The sequence below is a fragment of the Sphaerodactylus townsendi genome, linkage group LG06, assembly GCF_021028975.2.
Source record: "Sphaerodactylus townsendi isolate TG3544 linkage group LG06, MPM_Stown_v2.3, whole genome shotgun sequence".
Taxonomy (NCBI): domain Eukaryota; kingdom Metazoa; phylum Chordata; class Lepidosauria; order Squamata; family Sphaerodactylidae; genus Sphaerodactylus; species Sphaerodactylus townsendi.
The window spans coordinates 130,714,129-130,738,695 of NC_059430.1; the positions used below are offsets into that span (position 1 = coordinate 130,714,129).

Here is a 24,567-nt window from a genome sequence, read left to right on the forward strand (position 1 = left end):
TCAGGCCGCCCTCCTTGGACTGGAGCCGGCCCAAAACACCGGGACAGCAGAGATGTGGAGGGCTTAATGGCACTTGGACCTCCAGAGAAGGCACAGGACAGGAGGGAGACTTTCCTACAGGAAAATACTACTGGTTCTCCCCTTTCAAAACACAAAATAGGTATGAATCTAAGAAAAAACCCTTTGAGTGTGGGCATCATCCCAAGTTAGAAAGTGCGCCTTGTCCCCCACATTAAAGCTGGTGGCTTAGGAGCAGCAGTGGCGTAGGAGGTGAAGAGCTCGTGTATCTAATCTGGAGGAACCGGGTTTGATTCCCAGCTCTGCCGCCTGAGCTGTGGAGGCTTGTCTGGGGAATTCAGATTAGCCTGCGCACTCCCGCACACGCCAGCTGGGTGACCTTGGGCTAGTCACAGCTTCTCGGAGCTCTCTCAGCCCCACCTAGCTCACAGGGTGTTTGTTGTGAGGGGGGAAGGGCAAGGAGATTGTCAGCCCCTTTGAGTCTCCTGCAGGAGAGAAAGGGGGGATATAAATCCAAACTCTTCTTCTTCTCTTCTTATCTTTCCAGGGGGATTCTCTGGGACCCCCTCCTCAAAATGTAAGCCCCGTTGCCTCTGATGGCATTCCCAGGACAATTTGAAACCAACAATTCCCACCATTCCCGTTATTGGAACAAAAATGATTACAGTTCTGCTGGCCAAACCTTATACGTGGGGGACCGGTCCAAATCCACTTCTATGTCAGCTGCCTCTCCACCACCAAATCCGGCTTGAGGATCCCCTGCAAAGACCACTCCTGGGAAGAGCTTTTGTTCACTCTTGCTCCAGACCCACCGCCAGGAAAATTCAAGGCTGCCAAAACCCAACTCTTATTCCAAAGGATTTTTAAAAATTATTATTATGAGACAGTTCCCCCCTCCCCCTTCAACATACAATTTCAGTCATTTGATTAAACAGGACCAAAAAAAAGAGAGAGAGAAAAGGAGGGAGGACAAAGGAAGCTCAAATAAATATACAATAAAAAGCTAACATGCTTTTGGGGCGGGGGGGGGGAGTTTTGTTTCTTAAAGGCAAGAGTGCTCTTAATTTGGGGTAAATACAGCACACAAATATGGACGGGGACCCAGGAGAGTGGGGGGTGGGGAGAACAGGCTGAAGTTTTAGAAGCGGCTAGTGGTTGGGGGCGCTGGAGCCCGGAGATTTGGGAAAGAGAGAAACCGCCAAGATCCAGAAAGAGCAGACATGCAAGGGGGGGGTGTCTCCCTCATTCCCCTGACTCACCCCACCCTCTGCTTTAGCTCTTGCTCAGCCTTGTTTTGAAAAGAAAAAGAGGTGAAAAACCATGGCTCATAGAAACTATCACACAGTGATAACGCGATTGTGATTACTTCAGCAACAGCCCTTTGGGTGTCCGGGGTGTGTGGGTGGGTGTGTTGTGTGTTTGTTTTGCAAATCCAATTTCCCCTACTATACACAATGTACAAAGAAAAAGGGTCTTTTTGCCTTGAGCATCGAAGCAAAAAAACAGAAACGAAAAAAAGAGGGGGAAAGAGAGGGGAAGAAAGGCGGCGGCAAGGGGGCGGAGAGGCGCCCCCCCCCCCCAGCTCGGCTGTTCAAAAACAGGAAGCCCACCTGGCAAGGAAGCAGAGAAGGAACAACCGTCTTTGCGAGCTCTCTCGTCTCAGTATGTTGCGTGACGGGCTCAGCTTGGCCTCACGCCTCACGGTGCTCTGGCTGTGCCCCCTCTCCCAGCCCCATTCTCCTGATCCCCAGAACTACCCCAAAGAGTCCTCCGGCCATGAGGGCTCCGTGAAGGCAGAAGCTTGAGAGGTCCGGCATCGCTGGCGTAGCAGAAATGCGAAAAGAAGCCAGTGGTCTGGCCTGGAAGGTTCTCGCAAACCAGCAGAAGGACAGAGTTCCCTATGACATTTCCACCCTGCTGTTTAAGACATTTCCCCAAGAGGGGAACCACAGGGGTGAAGTTGTGCCACAGGGAGGAAGAATTCAACTAACTTAAGCTAACACGCTCAAAGAAGAGGGCATGGCCACCAAGCCAACAGGTGCCAGGTTCCCAGCCTTTTTCTTACACCTGGCGAGGACTGCCAACTGCAGGGGTGAAGTTGTGCCACAGGGAGGAAGAATTCAAGGGCAGAAGGAACACCGGGAGGGCTGCCCCGAGGCCTCTGCTCCAAGCTGTACCCCTTCCCAGCGAGTTTGAACCGTCTGCCTTATGGACGCAAAGCCAGCTGCGAAGCCCGCAGGTGGGGCCCCGGAGCCTTCCCTTCAACACAAGCGGGGGCCGGAGCTGTGCCTGGCCTCTGGCTAAAAGAGGGGAACTGAATGGCCCAAAGCTGCAGCTGTGATTCAGGAACCAAGTGACTGGGCGGTGGGAAAGAGAGAGGTTTATTGCTGATGGGGGAACCCAGGAGGAGGCCTGAGGTCAGAAAGGACTCGCGTGATCAATGGCTTGAGAGGGGAGGAAGCCAGCCGCTCCCCGGCCCCCCGGACTGCACCAAGTCCTGCCTACCCTACCCCCAGCCACCATTTAAGCAAGCAGCGGTCAAGCCATTGTAGTCCCCCTTTCTGGGCGCAAGACCCTTGGAAGTGAGAGTGAGGCAGAACTCGTTGATCCCCCCCCACCCCCGGAAACATTCTGCCCCAGCAGAAACTGAAGACTGTCTGTGTCTGCACGCAAACAGCCCGCCAGCACCCTGAGTTCACCAGGAACTCGTTCCGTCTGATGATTCTGGCTCCTGCCCCAACGCTCTCCCAGGCTCTGCTACGACATCTTCCTGCTCACTCGGCAACTGGGGAGGCTACAGGCTCAGACCTGGCTTGCCACGGGCTACCAACTTGCTTACCGGTCAAGGCTGGCTATCGCCCGTTCGCTTACACTGCTGTATGCTTCTCCTTCCCCTCCCCCCCCGTTCCCTGAGGGCAAAAGAGCAGCACAGGCAGGAAGCAGCTGGCCCACCTGACGGACGACAGCCATTCTTCCTGGGAGTCATGCACACTACAGGTATTTTGTGGGGGAGGAGACAGAATCCTCAAGAGGGACACATTTGAAGAGGCAGGAACACGACAGTGGAGGGACGCAGGGAAGAGTCACGGGGTAGCCCTTTGGCCTCCAAAGCGGCACCAGATCTCCCCATCGTCCCAAGGAATCCACGTACGCCTCACCAGCCATGGCGGCAGCCCACCAGTGCTGGGGAATTGTGATGGTGGTGCTGTTCTGTTCACATGTTGTCCCTCCTTCAGCTCAAGAGGAGGGAGTTTCGCCAGGAGACAAAAGAGTTCCGGACCGCAGCTCGATGAGGGGCGTGCACCGGCCAGGCGCGCTTCTGTGCTAAACCTGCAGGGCACCCTCCGCACAGCTGGTTATGTCCCCTCCTCCCAAGCAGCTGCGATTGGGTGGTTAAAAATACAAAACAGTCACGGGCCCAAAGGGTGGCAGGGGGGACGCGAGGATTTCTAACACCTTTGCCCAAGGCAGTACACGAAAGCCTGCCACAAGCCCTTCCTTGAAAGTCCCAGCCCCCGCAACCGTCCGGGAGGATTTTCGGCTCCGCTCCCCGAGCTGGGAAATAAAAACCAGGCGACCTTGAAAACAAGCAGAAAAAGAATTTCCAGTGCTGGTTGAAAAGGTGAACCCGAGAGATCAAGGAAGGGCTGCCTTTTCTGTCCTAGCCACCGCTGTCCAGCAGGGGTCAGTCCTGAGCTGAGGCGGAGATGGCGCGAGGTGCCCTTGGCAGAGAGAGGAAGCATTAGCACCACTGGCTGGGCCAGAGAAAGTGGGTGAGGAGTCCTGGCGACACACACCTGTGGGGAAGAGAGAAAGAACAAGGCCATGAGGGACACTGAAGATTCCCCAAAAGCCAGCCACCCGCCACCCCCAACGCACGGCTCACCTGCAAGCCACGGCCCCTGGTCATATGAAGACCTTGGCGAGGGCATCGGCCCCAGCGCTGGCGATCAGAGCCTTGCTAGGGTGGAAGGCCACGTCGTGGATGGCTTCCTCGTGCTTCTTGCGGTGGGCCGTGATCTCCTGCATGCAGGTCTTGTTGTCGAGGTTCCACAGCCGAAGGGAGCAGTCGTGGCCTGGCGGGGAAGGAGGGGTGGGCGGGTTAGTGGGCGGGTGCGCAGCTCCCCTAACGTTCTCATGGCAGCCCACTCAAGAGGCATTTGCCCAGGCGCTCCCAACAAGTGCTCAGCCTCAAGCCCTATAAGACGACTGGCAATAAAGTGAGGGAAGGGGGGGGGGAGATCCAGGCTCTGACCACAAGAATCAGAGGCTAGTCACCAAATTCCAACACAAGTTGTGCAGCCAGTCATGCACAAACCCCGTTGTTCGCCTCCGGGCCGTACAATTTTGGACCTCATGCTGCCACAAGTGGATGGGCTGCTGCTTGAGGAAGAATTAGCAGTGCACAGGGAAGGGACTCACTTCCTGACATAAGAAAGACTCCGTTGGGATCCGCAGCAAGACAGGTGACAGCGTCCAGGTGAGCCACCATGGAGTGCGCAACTTTTCCTGAATGAGGAGAGAATTTCAGACATCTTTTCACATAAAGCAGGCACAACCATTCAACAAGCACATAACCCCTGGCAAGAGCTATTTTGGGAGAAGAGCATTCGGGGAGGGGGTGGGGGTGGTCCTGTTGTCACCCTCCAGAATAAAGCTGCCCACACAGCTTCAGGCAAAGGGGCGGAGCAACGGGGGTGAGACCTGGGGGCTCCTCCTGTTCTCGCAAGGGGTGGCTGCCCCTTTTCCCCACAGAAGAAGAGAGAAACCACCCGACTGCATCCCTCCCCCACCCCAATTTAGCTCTCACCTGTCCGATTGTCTAGGAAGCGGATGCCTCGGTCATCGTGGGCCGTGATCGTGACCGGCTCGGTTGGGTGGCTCACGACTTGGTTGATCTGGCTGGTTCCTGTGCGGAGAAGGGGGAGGAGGAGGAGATGGGTTTGAACCCACATCCCAGAGAAGGTCACGTTCAATGGAAGCCTGCTTTCCGTCTAGATCAGTGATAGCGAACCTTTTCGAGACCGAGTGCCCAAACTGCAACCCCAAAACCCACTTATTTATTGCAAAGTGCCAATACGACAATTTATCCTGAATACTGAGGTTTTAGTTTAGAAAAAACAATTGGCTCCGAGGCGTGTGTTACTCGGGAGTAAGCTTGGCAGTAGTCGGTGGCTTTGCTTTGAAGCAACTGTTCAACTCTTCCAACGGGTGAATCACGACCCTAGGAGGGTTTAATCAGAAGCAAGCCCCATTGCCAGCAACCGAGCTTAGTCCCAGATAAAGGATCGCGCTTTAGTTCTTCCCATGAAAATCAGTGGGGTTTAACAGCACTTAATAGGGTTACCTACACTGCTTCCCCAAAACTAGGTCTTAGGTTTAATGCTAATAATTGAGCCCAGCGGCCCAGGCCAGCCTGGGGGGGGGGAACTCTGCGTGTGCCCACAGAGGGGGCTCTGAGTGCCACCCCTGGCACCCGTGCCATAGGTTCGCCACCACTGGTCTAGATAAGGCAGGGAGGGCAGCAGGTGGCATCCCCCCACCCAGCCCCTTCATGCGTGGGCAAGTAGCAATGCGTGTTTTTCACTCTTGCCCACGCTGGTTCCCGTCATCTCTCCCACTTAATTCTACAACAGGAAGCTCTGTTCCGGCAGGAGCCTTTCCCCCATTTCATAATATGTAGACGGCAGAAACATTAGCAGGGTCTGGAAAGATAACTGCAAAACAGAGAGCTGCAGAGCACTGGTGGTAGAGAAAAGAGCACTAATCTCCTAAACTACAAGCACACCTGCAGTTCCCAACAGCTACTCCTCTCAAAACCAGGGCAGCATAAAGCCCCCACAGATCCTTGGGAAAAGTTCCCCCACCCCCATTTACCGGAAAGGGCAGGAAGCTGGGGACAGCAATTTAAACCCAACAGGAGTCCCTCTCTAGGATACCAGTGAATCGCAATACTCTCTTACTGGAAAGTGCCAGGAGTTCAGGAGCTGAGGAGGCCCTGCCCAGGGCCATGGGCGAGGCCACCCCTCCAGCTCTTATGCCTAGCGGCTCCCAAGCCCCGACTCACCACTGGCTGGTCTCGATTCCAAGGTCAGGATGGGGCAGGTGGCCTCCACGTCGTAGAGAACAGCGTCGCCCGTCTGGAAGGCGGCCACAGCATGCGCAGGGTCGGTGCTGGAGAACGTGACCGAGGTTGGGATTCCGTTTTCTGTGGAAGGAAATGGCAGAGACAAGGGCCCGGTCAGTGGCTCTGGCTGCCTCCCAACACTCAAACGGTGCCATTCCCCTATGGCCGTGGTGGCGAACCTTTGGCACTCCAGATGTAATGGACTACAATTCCCATCAGCCCCTGCCAGCATGGCCAATTGGCAGGGGCTTGGGGGGGGGGGGGGGAGGGGGGGGGGGGGGGTGGGGGGGGGGGGGGGGGAGGGGGGGGGGGGTTGGGGGGGGAGGGGGGAGGGGGGGGGGGGGGGATTGGGGGGGAGGGGGAAGGTGGGGGGGGGGGGGGGTGGGGGGGGGGGGGGGTGGGGGGGGGGGGGGGGGGGGGGGAGGGGGGGTGGGGGGGGGGGGGGGTGGGGGAGGGGGGGGGTGGGGGGGGGGGGGGGGGGGGGGGGGGGGGGGTGGGGGGGGGGGGGGGTGGGGGGGGGGGGGGGTGGGGGGGGGGGGGGGTGGGGGGGGGGGGGGGTGGGGGGGGGGGGGGGTGGGGGGGGGGGGGGGTGGGGGGGGGGGGGGGTGGGGGGGGGGGGGGGTGGGGGGGGGGGGGGGTGGGGGGGGGGGGGGGTGGGGGGGGGGGGGGGTGGGGGGGGGGGGGGGTGGGGGGGGGGGGGGGTGGGGGGGGGGGGGGGTGGGGGGGGGGGGGGGTGGGGGGGGGGGGGGGTGGGGGGGGGGGGGGGTGGGGGGGGGGGGGGGTGGGGGGGGGGGGGGGTGGGGGGGGGGGGGGGTGGGGGGGGGGGGGGGTGGGGGGGGGGGGGGGTGGGGGGGGGGGGGGGTGGGGGGGGGGGGGGGTGGGGGGGGGGGGGGGTGGGGGGGGGGGGGGGTGGGGGGGGGGGGGGGTGGGGGGGGGGGGGGGTGGGGGGGGGGGGGGGTGGGGGGGGGGGGGGGTGGGGGGGGGGGGGGGTGGGGGGGGGGGGGGGTGGGGGGGGGGGGGGGTGGGGGGGGGGGGGGGTGGGGGGGGGGGGGGGTGGGGGGGGGGGGGGGTGGGGGGGGGGGGGGGTGGGGGGGGGGGGGGGTGGGGGGGGGGGGGGGTGGGGGGGGGGGGGGGTGGGGGGGGGGGGGGGTGGGGGGGGGGGGGGGTGGGGGGGGGGGGGGGTGGGGGGGGGGGGGGGTGGGGGGGGGGGGGGGTGGGGGGGGGGGGGGGTGGGGGGGGGGGGGGGTGGGGGGGGGGGGGGGTGGGGGGGGGGGGGGGTGGGGGGGGGGGGGGGTGGGGGGGGGGGGGGGTGGGGGGGGGGGGGGGTGGGGGGGGGGGGGGGTGGGGGGGGGGGGGGGTGGGGGGGGGGGGGGGTGGGGGGGGGGGGGGGTGGGGGGGGGGGGGGGTGGGGGGGGGGGGGGGTGGGGGGGGGGGGGGGTGGGGGGGGGGGGGGGTGGGGGGGGGGGGGGGTGGGGGGGGGGGGGGGTGGGGGGGGGGGGGGGTGGGGGGGGGGGGGGGTGGGGGGGGGGGGGGGTGGGGGGGGGGGGGGGTGGGGGGGGGGGGGGGTGGGGGGGGGGGGGGGTGGGGGGGGGGGGGGGTGGGGGGGGGGGGGGGTGGGGGGGGGGGGGGGTGGGGGGGGGGGGGGGTGGGGGGGGGGGGGGGTGGGGGGGGGGGGGGGTGGGGGGGGGGGGGGGTGGGGGGGGGGGGGGGTGGGGGGGGGGGGGGGTGGGGGGGGGGGGGGGTGGGGGGGGGGGGGGGTGGGGGGGGGGGGGGGTGGGGGGGGGGGGGGGTGGGGGGGGGGGGGGGTGGGGGGGGGGGGGGGTGGGGGGGGGGGGGGGTGGGGGGGGGGGGGGGTGGGGGGGGGGGGGGGTGGGGGGGGGGGGGGGTGGGGGGGGGGGGGGGTGGGGGGGGGGGGGGGTGGGGGGGGGGGGGGGTGGGGGGGGGGGGGGGTGGGGGGGGGGGGGGGTGGGGGGGGGGGGGGGTGGGGGGGGGGGGGGGTGGGGGGGGGGGGGGGTGGGGGGGGGGGGGGGTGGGGGGGGGGGGGGGTGGGGGGGGGGGGGGGTGGGGGGGGGGGGGGGTGGGGGGGGGGGGGGGTGGGGGGGGGGGGGGGTGGGGGGGGGGGGGGGTGGGGGGGGGGGGGGGTGGGGGGGGGGGGGGGTGGGGGGGGGGGGGGGTGGGGGGGGGGGGGGGTGGGGGGGGGGGGGGGTGGGGGGGGGGGGGGGTGGGGGGGGGGGGGGGTGGGGGGGGGGGGGGGTGGGGGGGGGGGGGGGTGGGGGGGGGGGGGGGTGGGGGGGGGGGGGGGTGGGGGGGGGGGGGGGTGGGGGGGGGGGGGGGTGGGGGGGGGGGGGGGTGGGGGGGGGGGGGGGTGGGGGGGGGGGGGGGTGGGGGGGGGGGGGGGTGGGGGGGGGGGGGGGTGGGGGGGGGGGGGGGTGGGGGGGGGGGGGGGTGGGGGGGGGGGGGGGTGGGGGGGGGGGGGGGTGGGGGGGGGGGGGGGTGGGGGGGGGGGGGGGTGGGGGGGGGGGGGGGTGGGGGGGGGGGGGGGTGGGGGGGGGGGGGGGTGGGGGGGGGGGGGGGTGGGGGGGGGGGGGGGTGGGGGGGGGGGGGGGTGGGGGGGGGGGGGGGTGGGGGGGGGGGGGGGTGGGGGGGGGGGGGGGTGGGGGGGGGGGGGGGTGGGGGGGGGGGGGGGTGGGGGGGGGGGGGGGTGGGGGGGGGGGGGGGTGGGGGGGGGGGGGGGTGGGGGGGGGGGGGGGTGGGGGGGGGGGGGGGTGGGGGGGGGGGGGGGTGGGGGGGGGGGGGGGTGGGGGGGGGGGGGGGTGGGGGGGGGGGGGGGTGGGGGGGGGGGGGGGTGGGGGGGGGGGGGGGTGGGGGGGGGGGGGGGTGGGGGGGGGGGGGGGTGGGGGGGGGGGGGGGTGGGGGGGGGGGGGGGTGGGGGGGGGGGGGGGTGGGGGGGGGGGGGGGTGGGGGGGGGGGGGGGTGGGGGGGGGGGGGGGTGGGGGGGGGGGGGGGTGGGGGGGGGGGGGGGTGGGGGGGGGGGGGGGTGGGGGGGGGGGGGGGTGGGGGGGGGGGGGGGTGGGGGGGGGGGGGGGTGGGGGGGGGGGGGGGTGGGGGGGGGGGGGGGTGGGGGGGGGGGGGGGTGGGGGGGGGGGGGGGTGGGGGGGGGGGGGGGTGGGGGGGGGGGGGGGTGGGGGGGGGGGGGGGTGGGGGGGGGGGGGGGTGGGGGGGGGGGGGGGTGGGGGGGGGGGGGGGTGGGGGGGGGGGGGGGTGGGGGGGGGGGGGGGTGGGGGGGGGGGGGGGTGGGGGGGGGGGGGGGTGGGGGGGGGGGGGGGTGGGGGGGGGGGGGGGTGGGGGGGGGGGGGGGTGGGGGGGGGGGGGGGTGGGGGGGGGGGGGGGTGGGGGGGGGGGGGGGTGGGGGGGGGGGGGGGTGGGGGGGGGGGGGGGTGGGGGGGGGGGGGGGTGGGGGGGGGGGGGGGTGGGGGGGGGGGGGGGTGGGGGGGGGGGGGGGTGGGGGGGGGGGGGGGTGGGGGGGGGGGGGGGTGGGGGGGGGGGGGGGTGGGGGGGGGGGGGGGTGGGGGGGGGGGGGGGTGGGGGGGGGGGGGGGTGGGGGGGGGGGGGGGTGGGGGGGGGGGGGGGTGGGGGGGGGGGGGGGTGGGGGGGGGGGGGGGTGGGGGGGGGGGGGGGTGGGGGGGGGGGGGGGTGGGGGGGGGGGGGGGTGGGGGGGGGGGGGGGTGGGGGGGGGGGGGGGTGGGGGGGGGGGGGGGTGGGGGGGGGGGGGGGTGGGGGGGGGGGGGGGTGGGGGGGGGGGGGGGTGGGGGGGGGGGGGGGTGGGGGGGGGGGGGGGTGGGGGGGGGGGGGGGTGGGGGGGGGGGGGGGTGGGGGGGGGGGGGGGTGGGGGGGGGGGGGGGTGGGGGGGGGGGGGGGTGGGGGGGGGGGGGGGTGGGGGGGGGGGGGGGTGGGGGGGGGGGGGGGTGGGGGGGGGGGGGGGTGGGGGGGGGGGGGGGTGGGGGGGGGGGGGGGTGGGGGGGGGGGGGGGTGGGGGGGGGGGGGGGTGGGGGGGGGGGGGGGTGGGGGGGGGGGGGGGTGGGGGGGGGGGGGGGTGGGGGGGGGGGGGGGTGGGGGGGGGGGGGGGTGGGGGGGGGGGGGGGTGGGGGGGGGGGGGGGTGGGGGGGGGGGGGGGTGGGGGGGGGGGGGGGTGGGGGGGGGGGGGGGTGGGGGGGGGGGGGGGTGGGGGGGGGGGGGGGTGGGGGGGGGGGGGGGTGGGGGGGGGGGGGGGTGGGGGGGGGGGGGGGTGGGGGGGGGGGGGGGTGGGGGGGGGGGGGGGTGGGGGGGGGGGGGGGTGGGGGGGGGGGGGGGTGGGGGGGGGGGGGGGTGGGGGGGGGGGGGGGTGGGGGGGGGGGGGGGTGGGGGGGGGGGGGGGTGGGGGGGGGGGGGGGTGGGGGGGGGGGGGGGTGGGGGGGGGGGGGGGTGGGGGGGGGGGGGGGTGGGGGGGGGGGGGGGTGGGGGGGGGGGGGGGTGGGGGGGGGGGGGGGTGGGGGGGGGGGGGGGTGGGGGGGGGGGGGGGTGGGGGGGGGGGGGGGTGGGGGGGGGGGGGGGTGGGGGGGGGGGGGGGTGGGGGGGGGGGGGGGTGGGGGGGGGGGGGGGTGGGGGGGGGGGGGGGTGGGGGGGGGGGGGGGTGGGGGGGGGGGGGGGTGGGGGGGGGGGGGGGTGGGGGGGGGGGGGGGTGGGGGGGGGGGGGGGTGGGGGGGGGGGGGGGTGGGGGGGGGGGGGGGTGGGGGGGGGGGGGGGTGGGGGGGGGGGGGGGTGGGGGGGGGGGGGGGTGGGGGGGGGGGGGGGTGGGGGGGGGGGGGGGTGGGGGGGGGGGGGGGTGGGGGGGGGGGGGGGTGGGGGGGGGGGGGGGTGGGGGGGGGGGGGGGTGGGGGGGGGGGGGGGTGGGGGGGGGGGGGGGTGGGGGGGGGGGGGGGTGGGGGGGGGGGGGGGTGGGGGGGGGGGGGGGTGGGGGGGGGGGGGGGTGGGGGGGGGGGGGGGTGGGGGGGGGGGGGGGTGGGGGGGGGGGGGGGTGGGGGGGGGGGGGGGTGGGGGGGGGGGGGGGTGGGGGGGGGGGGGGGTGGGGGGGGGGGGGGGTGGGGGGGGGGGGGGGTGGGGGGGGGGGGGGGTGGGGGGGGGGGGGGGTGGGGGGGGGGGGGGGTGGGGGGGGGGGGGGGTGGGGGGGGGGGGGGGTGGGGGGGGGGGGGGGTGGGGGGGGGGGGGGGTGGGGGGGGGGGGGGGTGGGGGGGGGGGGGGGTGGGGGGGGGGGGGGGTGGGGGGGGGGGGGGGTGGGGGGGGGGGGGGGTGGGGGGGGGGGGGGGTGGGGGGGGGGGGGGGTGGGGGGGGGGGGGGGTGGGGGGGGGGGGGGGTGGGGGGGGGGGGGGGTGGGGGGGGGGGGGGGTGGGGGGGGGGGGGGGTGGGGGGGGGGGGGGGTGGGGGGGGGGGGGGGTGGGGGGGGGGGGGGGTGGGGGGGGGGGGGGGTGGGGGGGGGGGGGGGTGGGGGGGGGGGGGGGTGGGGGGGGGGGGGGGTGGGGGGGGGGGGGGGTGGGGGGGGGGGGGGGTGGGGGGGGGGGGGGGTGGGGGGGGGGGGGGGTGGGGGGGGGGGGGGGTGGGGGGGGGGGGGGGTGGGGGGGGGGGGGGGTGGGGGGGGGGGGGGGTGGGGGGGGGGGGGGGTGGGGGGGGGGGGGGGTGGGGGGGGGGGGGGGTGGGGGGGGGGGGGGGTGGGGGGGGGGGGGGGTGGGGGGGGGGGGGGGTGGGGGGGGGGGGGGGTGGGGGGGGGGGGGGGTGGGGGGGGGGGGGGGTGGGGGGGGGGGGGGGTGGGGGGGGGGGGGGGTGGGGGGGGGGGGGGGTGGGGGGGGGGGGGGGTGGGGGGGGGGGGGGGTGGGGGGGGGGGGGGGTGGGGGGGGGGGGGGGTGGGGGGGGGGGGGGGTGGGGGGGGGGGGGGGTGGGGGGGGGGGGGGGTGGGGGGGGGGGGGGGTGGGGGGGGGGGGGGGTGGGGGGGGGGGGGGGTGGGGGGGGGGGGGGGTGGGGGGGGGGGGGGGTGGGGGGGGGGGGGGGTGGGGGGGGGGGGGGGTGGGGGGGGGGGGGGGTGGGGGGGGGGGGGGGTGGGGGGGGGGGGGGGTGGGGGGGGGGGGGGGTGGGGGGGGGGGGGGGTGGGGGGGGGGGGGGGTGGGGGGGGGGGGGGGTGGGGGGGGGGGGGGGTGGGGGGGGGGGGGGGTGGGGGGGGGGGGGGGTGGGGGGGGGGGGGGGTGGGGGGGGGGGGGGGTGGGGGGGGGGGGGGGTGGGGGGGGGGGGGGGTGGGGGGGGGGGGGGGTGGGGGGGGGGGGGGGTGGGGGGGGGGGGGGGTGGGGGGGGGGGGGGGTGGGGGGGGGGGGGGGTGGGGGGGGGGGGGGGTGGGGGGGGGGGGGGGTGGGGGGGGGGGGGGGTGGGGGGGGGGGGGGGTGGGGGGGGGGGGGGGTGGGGGGGGGGGGGGGTGGGGGGGGGGGGGGGTGGGGGGGGGGGGGGGTGGGGGGGGGGGGGGGTGGGGGGGGGGGGGGGTGGGGGGGGGGGGGGGTGGGGGGGGGGGGGGGTGGGGGGGGGGGGGGGTGGGGGGGGGGGGGGGTGGGGGGGGGGGGGGGTGGGGGGGGGGGGGGGTGGGGGGGGGGGGGGGTGGGGGGGGGGGGGGGTGGGGGGGGGGGGGGGTGGGGGGGGGGGGGGGTGGGGGGGGGGGGGGGTGGGGGGGGGGGGGGGTGGGGGGGGGGGGGGGTGGGGGGGGGGGGGGGTGGGGGGGGGGGGGGGTGGGGGGGGGGGGGGGTGGGGGGGGGGGGGGGTGGGGGGGGGGGGGGGTGGGGGGGGGGGGGGGTGGGGGGGGGGGGGGGTGGGGGGGGGGGGGGGTGGGGGGGGGGGGGGGTGGGGGGGGGGGGGGGTGGGGGGGGGGGGGGGTGGGGGGGGGGGGGGGTGGGGGGGGGGGGGGGTGGGGGGGGGGGGGGGTGGGGGGGGGGGGGGGTGGGGGGGGGGGGGGGTGGGGGGGGGGGGGGGTGGGGGGGGGGGGGGGTGGGGGGGGGGGGGGGTGGGGGGGGGGGGGGGTGGGGGGGGGGGGGGGTGGGGGGGGGGGGGGGTGGGGGGGGGGGGGGGTGGGGGGGGGGGGGGGTGGGGGGGGGGGGGGGTGGGGGGGGGGGGGGGTGGGGGGGGGGGGGGGTGGGGGGGGGGGGGGGTGGGGGGGGGGGGGGGTGGGGGGGGGGGGGGGTGGGGGGGGGGGGGGGTGGGGGGGGGGGGGGGTGGGGGGGGGGGGGGGTGGGGGGGGGGGGGGGTGGGGGGGGGGGGGGGTGGGGGGGGGGGGGGGTGGGGGGGGGGGGGGGTGGGGGGGGGGGGGGGTGGGGGGGGGGGGGGGTGGGGGGGGGGGGGGGTGGGGGGGGGGGGGGGTGGGGGGGGGGGGGGGTGGGGGGGGGGGGGGGTGGGGGGGGGGGGGGGTGGGGGGGGGGGGGGGTGGGGGGGGGGGGGGGTGGGGGGGGGGGGGGGTGGGGGGGGGGGGGGGTGGGGGGGGGGGGGGGTGGGGGGGGGGGGGGGTGGGGGGGGGGGGGGGTGGGGGGGGGGGGGGGTGGGGGGGGGGGGGGGTGGGGGGGGGGGGGGGTGGGGGGGGGGGGGGGTGGGGGGGGGGGGGGGTGGGGGGGGGGGGGGGTGGGGGGGGGGGGGGGTGGGGGGGGGGGGGGGTGGGGGGGGGGGGGGGTGGGGGGGGGGGGGGGTGGGGGGGGGGGGGGGTGGGGGGGGGGGGGGGTGGGGGGGGGGGGGGGTGGGGGGGGGGGGGGGTGGGGGGGGGGGGGGGTGGGGGGGGGGGGGGGTGGGGGGGGGGGGGGGTGGGGGGGGGGGGGGGTGGGGGGGGGGGGGGGTGGGGGGGGGGGGGGGTGGGGGGGGGGGGGGGTGGGGGGGGGGGGGGGTGGGGGGGGGGGGGGGTGGGGGGGGGGGGGGGTGGGGGGGGGGGGGGGTGGGGGGGGGGGGGGGTGGGGGGGGGGGGGGGTGGGGGGGGGGGGGGGTGGGGGGGGGGGGGGGTGGGGGGGGGGGGGGGTGGGGGGGGGGGGGGGTGGGGGGGGGGGGGGGTGGGGGGGGGGGGGGGTGGGGGGGGGGGGGGGTGGGGGGGGGGGGGGGTGGGGGGGGGGGGGGGTGGGGGGGGGGGGGGGTGGGGGGGGGGGGGGGTGGGGGGGGGGGGGGGTGGGGGGGGGGGGGGGTGGGGGGGGGGGGGGGTGGGGGGGGGGGGGGGTGGGGGGGGGGGGGGGTGGGGGGGGGGGGGGGTGGGGGGGGGGGGGGGTGGGGGGGGGGGGGGGTGGGGGGGGGGGGGGGTGGGGGGGGGGGGGGGTGGGGGGGGGGGGGGGTGGGGGGGGGGGGGGGTGGGGGGGGGGGGGGGTGGGGGGGGGGGGGGGTGGGGGGGGGGGGGGGTGGGGGGGGGGGGGGGTGGGGGGGGGGGGGGGTGGGGGGGGGGGGGGGTGGGGGGGGGGGGGGGTGGGGGGGGGGGGGGGTGGGGGGGGGGGGGGGTGGGGGGGGGGGGGGGTGGGGGGGGGGGGGGGTGGGGGGGGGGGGGGGTGGGGGGGGGGGGGGGTGGGGGGGGGGGGGGGTGGGGGGGGGGGGGGGTGGGGGGGGGGGGGGGTGGGGGGGGGGGGGGGTGGGGGGGGGGGGGGGTGGGGGGGGGGGGGGGTGGGGGGGGGGGGGGGTGGGGGGGGGGGGGGGTGGGGGGGGGGGGGGGTGGGGGGGGGGGGGGGTGGGGGGGGGGGGGGGTGGGGGGGGGGGGGGGTGGGGGGGGGGGGGGGTGGGGGGGGGGGGGGGTGGGGGGGGGGGGGGGTGGGGGGGGGGGGGGGTGGGGGGGGGGGGGGGTGGGGGGGGGGGGGGGTGGGGGGGGGGGGGGGTGGGGGGGGGGGGGGGTGGGGGGGGGGGGGGGTGGGGGGGGGGGGGGGTGGGGGGGGGGGGGGGTGGGGGGGGGGGGGGGTGGGGGGGGGGGGGGGTGGGGGGGGGGGGGGGTGGGGGGGGGGGGGGGTGGGGGGGGGGGGGGGTGGGGGGGGGGGGGGGTGGGGGGGGGGGGGGGTGGGGGGGGGGGGGGGTGGGGGGGGGGGGGGGTGGGGGGGGGGGGGGGTGGGGGGGGGGGGGGGTGGGGGGGGGGGGGGGTGGGGGGGGGGGGGGGTGGGGGGGGGGGGGGGTGGGGGGGGGGGGGGGTGGGGGGGGGGGGGGGTGGGGGGGGGGGGGGGTGGGGGGGGGGGGGGGTGGGGGGGGGGGGGGGTGGGGGGGGGGGGGGGTGGGGGGGGGGGGGGGTGGGGGGGGGGGGGGGTGGGGGGGGGGGGGGGTGGGGGGGGGGGGGGGTGGGGGGGGGGGGGGGTGGGGGGGGGGGGGGGTGGGGGGGGGGGGGGGTGGGGGGGGGGGGGGGTGGGGGGGGGGGGGGGTGGGGGGGGGGGGGGGTGGGGGGGGGGGGGGGTGGGGGGGGGGGGGGGTGGGGGGGGGGGGGGGTGGGGGGGGGGGGGGGTGGGGGGGGGGGGGGGTGGGGGGGGGGGGGGGTGGGGGGGGGGGGGGGTGGGGGGGGGGGGGGGTGGGGGGGGGGGGGGGTGGGGGGGGGGGGGGGTGGGGGGGGGGGGGGGTGGGGGGGGGGGGGGGTGGGGGGGGGGGGGGGTGGGGGGGGGGGGGGGTGGGGGGGGGGGGGGGTGGGGGGGGGGGGGGGTGGGGGGGGGGGGGGGTGGGGGGGGGGGGGGGTGGGGGGGGGGGGGGGTGGGGGGGGGGGGGGGTGGGGGGGGGGGGGGGTGGGGGGGGGGGGGGGTGGGGGGGGGGGGGGGTGGGGGGGGGGGGGGGTGGGGGGGGGGGGGGGTGGGGGGGGGGGGGGGTGGGGGGGGGGGGGGGTGGGGGGGGGGGGGGGTGGGGGGGGGGGGGGGTGGGGGGGGGGGGGGGTGGGGGGGGGGGGGGGTGGGGGGGGGGGGGGGTGGGGGGGGGGGGGGGTGGGGGGGGGGGGGGGTGGGGGGGGGGGGGGGTGGGGGGGGGGGGGGGTGGGGGGGGGGGGGGGTGGGGGGGGGGGGGGGTGGGGGGGGGGGGGGGTGGGGGGGGGGGGGGGTGGGGGGGGGGGGGGGTGGGGGGGGGGGGGGGTGGGGGGGGGGGGGGGTGGGGGGGGGGGGGGGTGGGGGGGGGGGGGGGTGGGGGGGGGGGGGGGTGGGGGGGGGGGGGGGTGGGGGGGGGGGGGGGTGGGGGGGGGGGGGGGTGGGGGGGGGGGGGGGTGGGGGGGGGGGGGGGTGGGGGGGGGGGGGGGTGGGGGGGGGGGGGGGTGGGGGGGGGGGGGGGTGGGGGGGGGGGGGGGTGGGGGGGGGGGGGGGTGGGGGGGGGGGGGGGTGGGGGGGGGGGGGGGTGGGGGGGGGGGGGGGTGGGGGGGGGGGGGGGTGGGGGGGGGGGGGGGTGGGGGGGGGGGGGGGTGGGGGGGGGGGGGGGTGGGGGGGGGGGGGGGTGGGGGGGGGGGGGGGTGGGGGGGGGGGGGGGTGGGGGGGGGGGGGGGTGGGGGGGGGGGGGGGTGGGGGGGGGGGGGGGTGGGGGGGGGGGGGGGTGGGGGGGGGGGGGGGTGGGGGGGGGGGGGGGTGGGGGGGGGGGGGGGTGGGGGGGGGGGGGGGTGGGGGGGGGGGGGGGTGGGGGGGGGGGGGGGTGGGGGGGGGGGGGGGTGGGGGGGGGGGGGGGTGGGGGGGGGGGGGGGTGGGGGGGGGGGGGGGTGGGGGGGGGGGGGGGTGGGGGGGGGGGGGGGTGGGGGGGGGGGGGGGTGGGGGGGGGGGGGGGTGGGGGGGGGGGGGGGTGGGGGGGGGGGGGGGTGGGGGGGGGGGGGGGTGGGGGGGGGGGGGGGTGGGGGGGGGGGGGGGTGGGGGGGGGGGGGGGTGGGGGGGGGGGGGGGTGGGGGGGGGGGGGGGTGGGGGGGGGGGGGGGTGGGGGGGGGGGGGGGTGGGGGGGGGGGGGGGTGGGGGGGGGGGGGGGTGGGGGGGGGGGGGGGTGGGGGGGGGGGGGGGTGGGGGGGGGGGGGGGTGGGGGGGGGGGGGGGTGGGGGGGGGGGGGGGTGGGGGGGGGGGGGGGTGGGGGGGGGGGGGGGTGGGGGGGGGGGGGGGTGGGGGGGGGGGGGGGTGGGGGGGGGGGGGGGTGGGGGGGGGGGGGGGTGGGGGGGGGGGGGGGTGGGGGGGGGGGGGGGTGGGGGGGGGGGGGGGTGGGGGGGGGGGGGGGTGGGGGGGGGGGGGGGTGGGGGGGGGGGGGGGTGGGGGGGGGGGGGGGTGGGGGGGGGGGGGGGTGGGGGGGGGGGGGGGTGGGGGGGGGGGGGGGTGGGGGGGGGGGGGGGTGGGGGGGGGGGGGGGTGGGGGGGGGGGGGGGTGGGGGGGGGGGGGGGTGGGGGGGGGGGGGGGTGGGGGGGGGGGGGGGTGGGGGGGGGGGGGGGTGGGGGGGGGGGGGGGTGGGGGGGGGGGGGGGTGGGGGGGGGGGGGGGTGGGGGGGGGGGGGGGTGGGGGGGGGGGGGGGTGGGGGGGGGGGGGGGTGGGGGGGGGGGGGGGTGGGGGGGGGGGGGGGTGGGGGGGGGGGGGGGTGGGGGGGGGGGGGGGTGGGGGGGGGGGGGGGTGGGGGGGGGGGGGGGTGGGGGGGGGGGGGGGTGGGGGGGGGGGGGGGTGGGGGGGGGGGGGGGTGGGGGGGGGGGGGGGTGGGGGGGGGGGGGGGTGGGGGGGGGGGGGGGTGGGGGGGGGGGGGGGTGGGGGGGGGGGGGGGTGGGGGGGGGGGGGGGTGGGGGGGGGGGGGGGTGGGGGGGGGGGGGGGTGGGGGGGGGGGGGGGTGGGGGGGGGGGGGGGTGGGGGGGGGGGGGGGTGGGGGGGGGGGGGGGTGGGGGGGGGGGGGGGTGGGGGGGGGGGGGGGTGGGGGGGGGGGGGGGTGGGGGGGGGGGGGGGTGGGGGGGGGGGGGGGTGGGGGGGGGGGGGGGTGGGGGGGGGGGGGGGTGGGGGGGGGGGGGGGTGGGGGGGGGGGGGGGTGGGGGGGGGGGGGGGTGGGGGGGGGGGGGGGTGGGGGGGGGGGGGGGTGGGGGGGGGGGGGGGTGGGGGGGGGGGGGGGTGGGGGGGGGGGGGGGTGGGGGGGGGGGGGGGTGGGGGGGGGGGGGGGTGGGGGGGGGGGGGGGTGGGGGGGGGGGGGGGTGGGGGGGGGGGGGGGTGGGGGGGGGGGGGGGTGGGGGGGGGGGGGGGTGGGGGGGGGGGGGGGTGGGGGGGGGGGGGGGTGGGGGGGGGGGGGGGTGGGGGGGGGGGGGGGTGGGGGGGGGGGGGGGTGGGGGGGGGGGGGGGTGGGGGGGGGGGGGGGTGGGGGGGGGGGGGGGTGGGGGGGGGGGGGGGTGGGGGGGGGGGGGGGTGGGGGGGGGGGGGGGTGGGGGGGGGGGGGGGTGGGGGGGGGGGGGGGTGGGGGGGGGGGGGGGTGGGGGGGGGGGGGGGTGGGGGGGGGGGGGGGTGGGGGGGGGGGGGGGTGGGGGGGGGGGGGGGTGGGGGGGGGGGGGGGTGGGGGGGGGGGGGGGTGGGGGGGGGGGGGGGTGGGGGGGGGGGGGGGTGGGGGGGGGGGGGGGTGGGGGGGGGGGGGGGTGGGGGGGGGGGGGGGTGGGGGGGGGGGGGGGTGGGGGGGGGGGGGGGTGGGGGGGGGGGGGGGTGGGGGGGGGGGGGGGTGGGGGGGGGGGGGGGTGGGGGGGGGGGGGGGTGGGGGGGGGGGGGGGTGGGGGGGGGGGGGGGTGGGGGGGGGGGGGGGTGGGGGGGGGGGGGGGTGGGGGGGGGGGGGGGTGGGGGGGGGGGGGGGTGGGGGGGGGGGGGGGTGGGGGGGGGGGGGGGTGGGGGGGGGGGGGGGTGGGGGGGGGGGGGGGTGGGGGGGGGGGGGGGTGGGGGGGGGGGGGGGTGGGGGGGGGGGGGGGTGGGGGGGGGGGGGGGTGGGGGGGGGGGGGGGTGGGGGGGGGGGGGGGTGGGGGGGGGGGGGGGTGGGGGGGGGGGGGGGTGGGGGGGGGGGGGGGTGGGGGGGGGGGGGGGTGGGGGGGGGGGGGGGTGGGGGGGGGGGGGGGTGGGGGGGGGGGGGGGTGGGGGGGGGGGGGGGTGGGGGGGGGGGGGGGTGGGGGGGGGGGGGGGTGGGGGGGGGGGGGGGTGGGGGGGGGGGGGGGTGGGGGGGGGGGGGGGTGGGGGGGGGGGGGGGTGGGGGGGGGGGGGGGTGGGGGGGGGGGGGGGTGGGGGGGGGGGGGGGTGGGGGGGGGGGGGGGTGGGGGGGGGGGGGGGTGGGGGGGGGGGGGGGTGGGGGGGGGGGGGGGTGGGGGGGGGGGGGGGTGGGGGGGGGGGGGGGTGGGGGGGGGGGGGGGTGGGGGGGGGGGGGGGTGGGGGGGGGGGGGGGTGGGGGGGGGGGGGGGTGGGGGGGGGGGGGGGTGGGGGGGGGGGGGGGTGGGGGGGGGGGGGGGTGGGGGGGGGGGGGGGTGGGGGGGGGGGGGGGTGGGGGGGGGGGGGGGTGGGGGGGGGGGGGGGTGGGGGGGGGGGGGGGTGGGGGGGGGGGGGGGTGGGGGGGGGGGGGGGTGGGGGGGGGGGGGGGTGGGGGGGGGGGGGGGTGGGGGGGGGGGGGGGTGGGGGGGGGGGGGGGTGGGGGGGGGGGGGGGTGGGGGGGGGGGGGGGTGGGGGGGGGGGGGGGTGGGGGGGGGGGGGGGTGGGGGGGGGGGGGGGTGGGGGGGGGGGGGGGTGGGGGGGGGGGGGGGTGGGGGGGGGGGGGGGTGGGGGGGGGGGGGGGTGGGGGGGGGGGGGGGTGGGGGGGGGGGGGGGTGGGGGGGGGGGGGGGTGGGGGGGGGGGGGGGTGGGGGGGGGGGGGGGTGGGGGGGGGGGGGGGTGGGGGGGGGGGGGGGTGGGGGGGGGGGGGGGTGGGGGGGGGGGGGGGTGGGGGGGGGGGGGGGTGGGGGGGGGGGGGGGTGGGGGGGGGGGGGGGTGGGGGGGGGGGGGGGTGGGGGGGGGGGGGGGTGGGGGGGGGGGGGGGTGGGGGGGGGGGGGGGTGGGGGGGGGGGGGGGTGGGGGGGGGGGGGGGTGGGGGGGGGGGGGGGTGGGGGGGGGGGGGGGTGGGGGGGGGGGGGGGTGGGGGGGGGGGGGGGTGGGGGGGGGGGGGGGTGGGGGGGGGGGGGGGTGGGGGGGGGGGGGGGTGGGGGGGGGGGGGGGTGGGGGGGGGGGGGGGTGGGGGGGGGGGGGGGTGGGGGGGGGGGGGGGTGGGGGGGGGGGGGGGTGGGGGGGGGGGGGGGTGGGGGGGGGGGGGGGTGGGGGGGGGGGGGGGTGGGGGGGGGGGGGGGTGGGGGGGGGGGGGGGTGGGGGGGGGGGGGGGTGGGGGGGGGGGGGGGTGGGGGGGGGGGGGGGTGGGGGGGGGGGGGGGTGGGGGGGGGGGGGGGTGGGGGGGGGGGGGGGTGGGGGGGGGGGGGGGTGGGGGGGGGGGGGGGTGGGGGGGGGGGGGGGTGGGGGGGGGGGGGGGTGGGGGGGGGGGGGGGTGGGGGGGGGGGGGGGTGGGGGGGGGGGGGGGTGGGGGGGGGGGGGGGTGGGGGGGGGGGGGGGTGGGGGGGGGGGGGGGTGGGGGGGGGGGGGGGTGGGGGGGGGGGGGGGTGGGGGGGGGGGGGGGTGGGGGGGGGGGGGGGTGGGGGGGGGGGGGGGTGGGGGGGGGGGGGGGTGGGGGGGGGGGGGGGTGGGGGGGGGGGGGGGTGGGGGGGGGGGGGGGTGGGGGGGGGGGGGGGTGGGGGGGGGGGGGGGTGGGGGGGGGGGGGGGTGGGGGGGGGGGGGGGTGGGGGGGGGGGGGGGTGGGGGGGGGGGGGGGTGGGGGGGGGGGGGGGTGGGGGGGGGGGGGGGTGGGGGGGGGGGGGGGTGGGGGGGGGGGGGGGTGGGGGGGGGGGGGGGTGGGGGGGGGGGGGGGTGGGGGGGGGGGGGGGTGGGGGGGGGGGGGGGTGGGGGGGGGGGGGGGTGGGGGGGGGGGGGGGTGGGGGGGGGGGGGGGTGGGGGGGGGGGGGGGTGGGGGGGGGGGGGGGTGGGGGGGGGGGGGGGTGGGGGGGGGGGGGGGTGGGGGGGGGGGGGGGTGGGGGGGGGGGGGGGTGGGGGGGGGGGGGGGTGGGGGGGGGGGGGGGTGGGGGGGGGGGGGGGTGGGGGGGGGGGGGGGTGGGGGGGGGGGGGGGTGGGGGGGGGGGGGGGTGGGGGGGGGGGGGGGTGGGGGGGGGGGGGGGTGGGGGGGGGGGGGGGTGGGGGGGGGGGGGGGTGGGGGGGGGGGGGGGTGGGGGGGGGGGGGGGTGGGGGGGGGGGGGGGTGGGGGGGGGGGGGGGTGGGGGGGGGGGGGGGTGGGGGGGGGGGGGGGTGGGGGGGGGGGGGGGTGGGGGGGGGGGGGGGTGGGGGGGGGGGGGGGTGGGGGGGGGGGGGGGTGGGGGGGGGGGGGGGTGGGGGGGGGGGGGGGTGGGGGGGGGGGGGGGTGGGGGGGGGGGGGGGTGGGGGGGGGGGGGGGTGGGGGGGGGGGGGGGTGGGGGGGGGGGGGGGTGGGGGGGGGGGGGGGTGGGGGGGGGGGGGGGTGGGGGGGGGGGGGGGTGGGGGGGGGGGGGGGTGGGGGGGGGGGGGGGTGGGGGGGGGGGGGGGTGGGGGGGGGGGGGGGTGGGGGGGGGGGGGGGTGGGGGGGGGGGGGGGTGGGGGGGGGGGGGGGTGGGGGGGGGGGGGGGTGGGGGGGGGGGGGGGTGGGGGGGGGGGGGGGTGGGGGGGGGGGGGGGTGGGGGGGGGGGGGGGTGGGGGGGGGGGGGGGTGGGGGGGGGGGGGGGTGGGGGGGGGGGGGGGTGGGGGGGGGGGGGGGTGGGGGGGGGGGGGGGTGGGGGGGGGGGGGGGTGGGGGGGGGGGGGGGTGGGGGGGGGGGGGGGTGGGGGGGGGGGGGGGTGGGGGGGGGGGGGGGTGGGGGGGGGGGGGGGTGGGGGGGGGGGGGGGTGGGGGGGGGGGGGGGTGGGGGGGGGGGGGGGTGGGGGGGGGGGGGGGTGGGGGGGGGGGGGGGTGGGGGGGGGGGGGGGTGGGGGGGGGGGGGGGTGGGGGGGGGGGGGGGTGGGGGGGGGGGGGGGTGGGGGGGGGGGGGGGTGGGGGGGGGGGGGGGTGGGGGGGGGGGGGGGTGGGGGGGGGGGGGGGTGGGGGGGGGGGGGGGTGGGGGGGGGGGGGGGTGGGGGGGGGGGGGGGTGGGGGGGGGGGGGGGTGGGGGGGGGGGGGGGTGGGGGGGGGGGGGGGTGGGGGGGGGGGGGGGTGGGGGGGGGGGGGGGTGGGGGGGGGGGGGGGTGGGGGGGGGGGGGGGTGGGGGGGGGGGGGGGTGGGGGGGGGGGGGGGTGGGGGGGGGGGGGGGTGGGGGGGGGGGGGGGTGGGGGGGGGGGGGGGTGGGGGGGGGGGGGGGTGGGGGGGGGGGGGGGTGGGGGGGGGGGGGGGTGGGGGGGGGGGGGGGTGGGGGGGGGGGGGGGTGGGGGGGGGGGGGGGTGGGGGGGGGGGGGGGTGGGGGGGGGGGGGGGTGGGGGGGGGGGGGGGTGGGGGGGGGGGGGGGTGGGGGGGGGGGGGGGTGGGGGGGGGGGGGGGTGGGGGGGGGGGGGGGTGGGGGGGGGGGGGGGTGGGGGGGGGGGGGGGTGGGGGGGGGGGGGGGTGGGGGGGGGGGGGGGTGGGGGGGGGGGGGGGTGGGGGGGGGGGGGGGTGGGGGGGGGGGGGGGTGGGGGGGGGGGGGGGTGGGGGGGGGGGGGGGTGGGGGGGGGGGGGGGTGGGGGGGGGGGGGGGTGGGGGGGGGGGGGGGTGGGGGGGGGGGGGGGTGGGGGGGGGGGGGGGTGGGGGGGGGGGGGGGTGGGGGGGGGGGGGGGTGGGGGGGGGGGGGGGTGGGGGGGGGGGGGGGTGGGGGGGGGGGGGGGTGGGGGGGGGGGGGGGTGGGGGGGGGGGGGGGTGGGGGGGGGGGGGGGTGGGGGGGGGGGGGGGTGGGGGGGGGGGGGGGTGGGGGGGGGGGGGGGTGGGGGGGGGGGGGGGTGGGGGGGGGGGGGGGTGGGGGGGGGGGGGGGTGGGGGGGGGGGGGGGTGGGGGGGGGGGGGGGTGGGGGGGGGGGGGGGTGGGGGGGGGGGGGGGTGGGGGGGGGGGGGGGTGGGGGGGGGGGGGGGTGGGGGGGGGGGGGGGTGGGGGGGGGGGGGGGTGGGGGGGGGGGGGGGTGGGGGGGGGGGGGGGTGGGGGGGGGGGGGGGTGGGGGGGGGGGGGGGTGGGGGGGGGGGGGGGTGGGGGGGGGGGGGGGTGGGGGGGGGGGGGGGTGGGGGGGGGGGGGGGTGGGGGGGGGGGGGGGTGGGGGGGGGGGGGGGTGGGGGGGGGGGGGGGTGGGGGGGGGGGGGGGTGGGGGGGGGGGGGGGTGGGGGGGGGGGGGGGTGGGGGGGGGGGGGGGTGGGGGGGGGGGGGGGTGGGGGGGGGGGGGGGTGGGGGGGGGGGGGGGTGGGGGGGGGGGGGGGTGGGGGGGGGGGGGGGTGGGGGGGGGGGGGGGTGGGGGGGGGGGGGGGTGGGGGGGGGGGGGGGTGGGGGGGGGGGGGGGTGGGGGGGGGGGGGGGTGGGGGGGGGGGGGGGTGGGGGGGGGGGGGGGTGGGGGGGGGGGGGGGTGGGGGGGGGGGGGGGTGGGGGGGGGGGGGGGTGGGGGGGGGGGGGGGTGGGGGGGGGGGGGGGTGGGGGGGGGGGGGGGTGGGGGGGGGGGGGGGTGGGGGGGGGGGGGGGTGGGGGGGGGGGGGGGTGGGGGGGGGGGGGGGTGGGGGGGGGGGGGGGTGGGGGGGGGGGGGGGTGGGGGGGGGGGGGGGTGGGGGGGGGGGGGGGTGGGGGGGGGGGGGGGTGGGGGGGGGGGGGGGTGGGGGGGGGGGGGGGTGGGGGGGGGGGGGGGTGGGGGGGGGGGGGGGTGGGGGGGGGGGGGGGTGGGGGGGGGGGGGGGTGGGGGGGGGGGGGGGTGGGGGGGGGGGGGGGTGGGGGGGGGGGGGGGTGGGGGGGGGGGGGGGTGGGGGGGGGGGGGGGTGGGGGGGGGGGGGGGTGGGGGGGGGGGGGGGTGGGGGGGGGGGGGGGTGGGGGGGGGGGGGGGTGGGGGGGGGGGGGGGTGGGGGGGGGGGGGGGTGGGGGGGGGGGGGGGTGGGGGGGGGGGGGGGTGGGGGGGGGGGGGGGTGGGGGGGGGGGGGGGTGGGGGGGGGGGGGGGTGGGGGGGGGGGGGGGTGGGGGGGGGGGGGGGTGGGGGGGGGGGGGGGTGGGGGGGGGGGGGGGTGGGGGGGGGGGGGGGTGGGGGGGGGGGGGGGTGGGGGGGGGGGGGGGTGGGGGGGGGGGGGGGTGGGGGGGGGGGGGGGTGGGGGGGGGGGGGGGTGGGGGGGGGGGGGGGTGGGGGGGGGGGGGGGTGGGGGGGGGGGGGGGTGGGGGGGGGGGGGGGTGGGGGGG

The 24,567-nt window shown here is 83.7% G+C and overlaps 1 protein-coding gene across 1 annotated transcript in view; it reads right to left on the reverse strand.

Annotated features, from left to right (window-relative positions):
• Window positions 1-865: 865 nt before the first annotated feature.
• Window positions 866-24,567, reverse strand: part of STRN4 (striatin 4) — a 32,282-nt gene continuing 8,580 nt past the window's right edge. The window contains exons 2-6 of the mRNA XM_048501751.1: window positions 6,086-6,272; window positions 4,829-4,927; window positions 4,441-4,527; window positions 3,905-4,094; window positions 866-3,815 (exon numbers count right to left, since the gene is read on the reverse strand). Coding sequence (XP_048357708.1) covers window positions 3,925-4,094; window positions 4,441-4,527; window positions 4,829-4,927; window positions 6,086-6,272 — 543 coding nt within the window. The 3' untranslated portion in view covers window positions 866-3,815; window positions 3,905-3,924. The remainder of the gene's footprint in view (window positions 3,816-3,904; window positions 4,095-4,440; window positions 4,528-4,828; window positions 4,928-6,085; window positions 6,273-24,567) is intronic.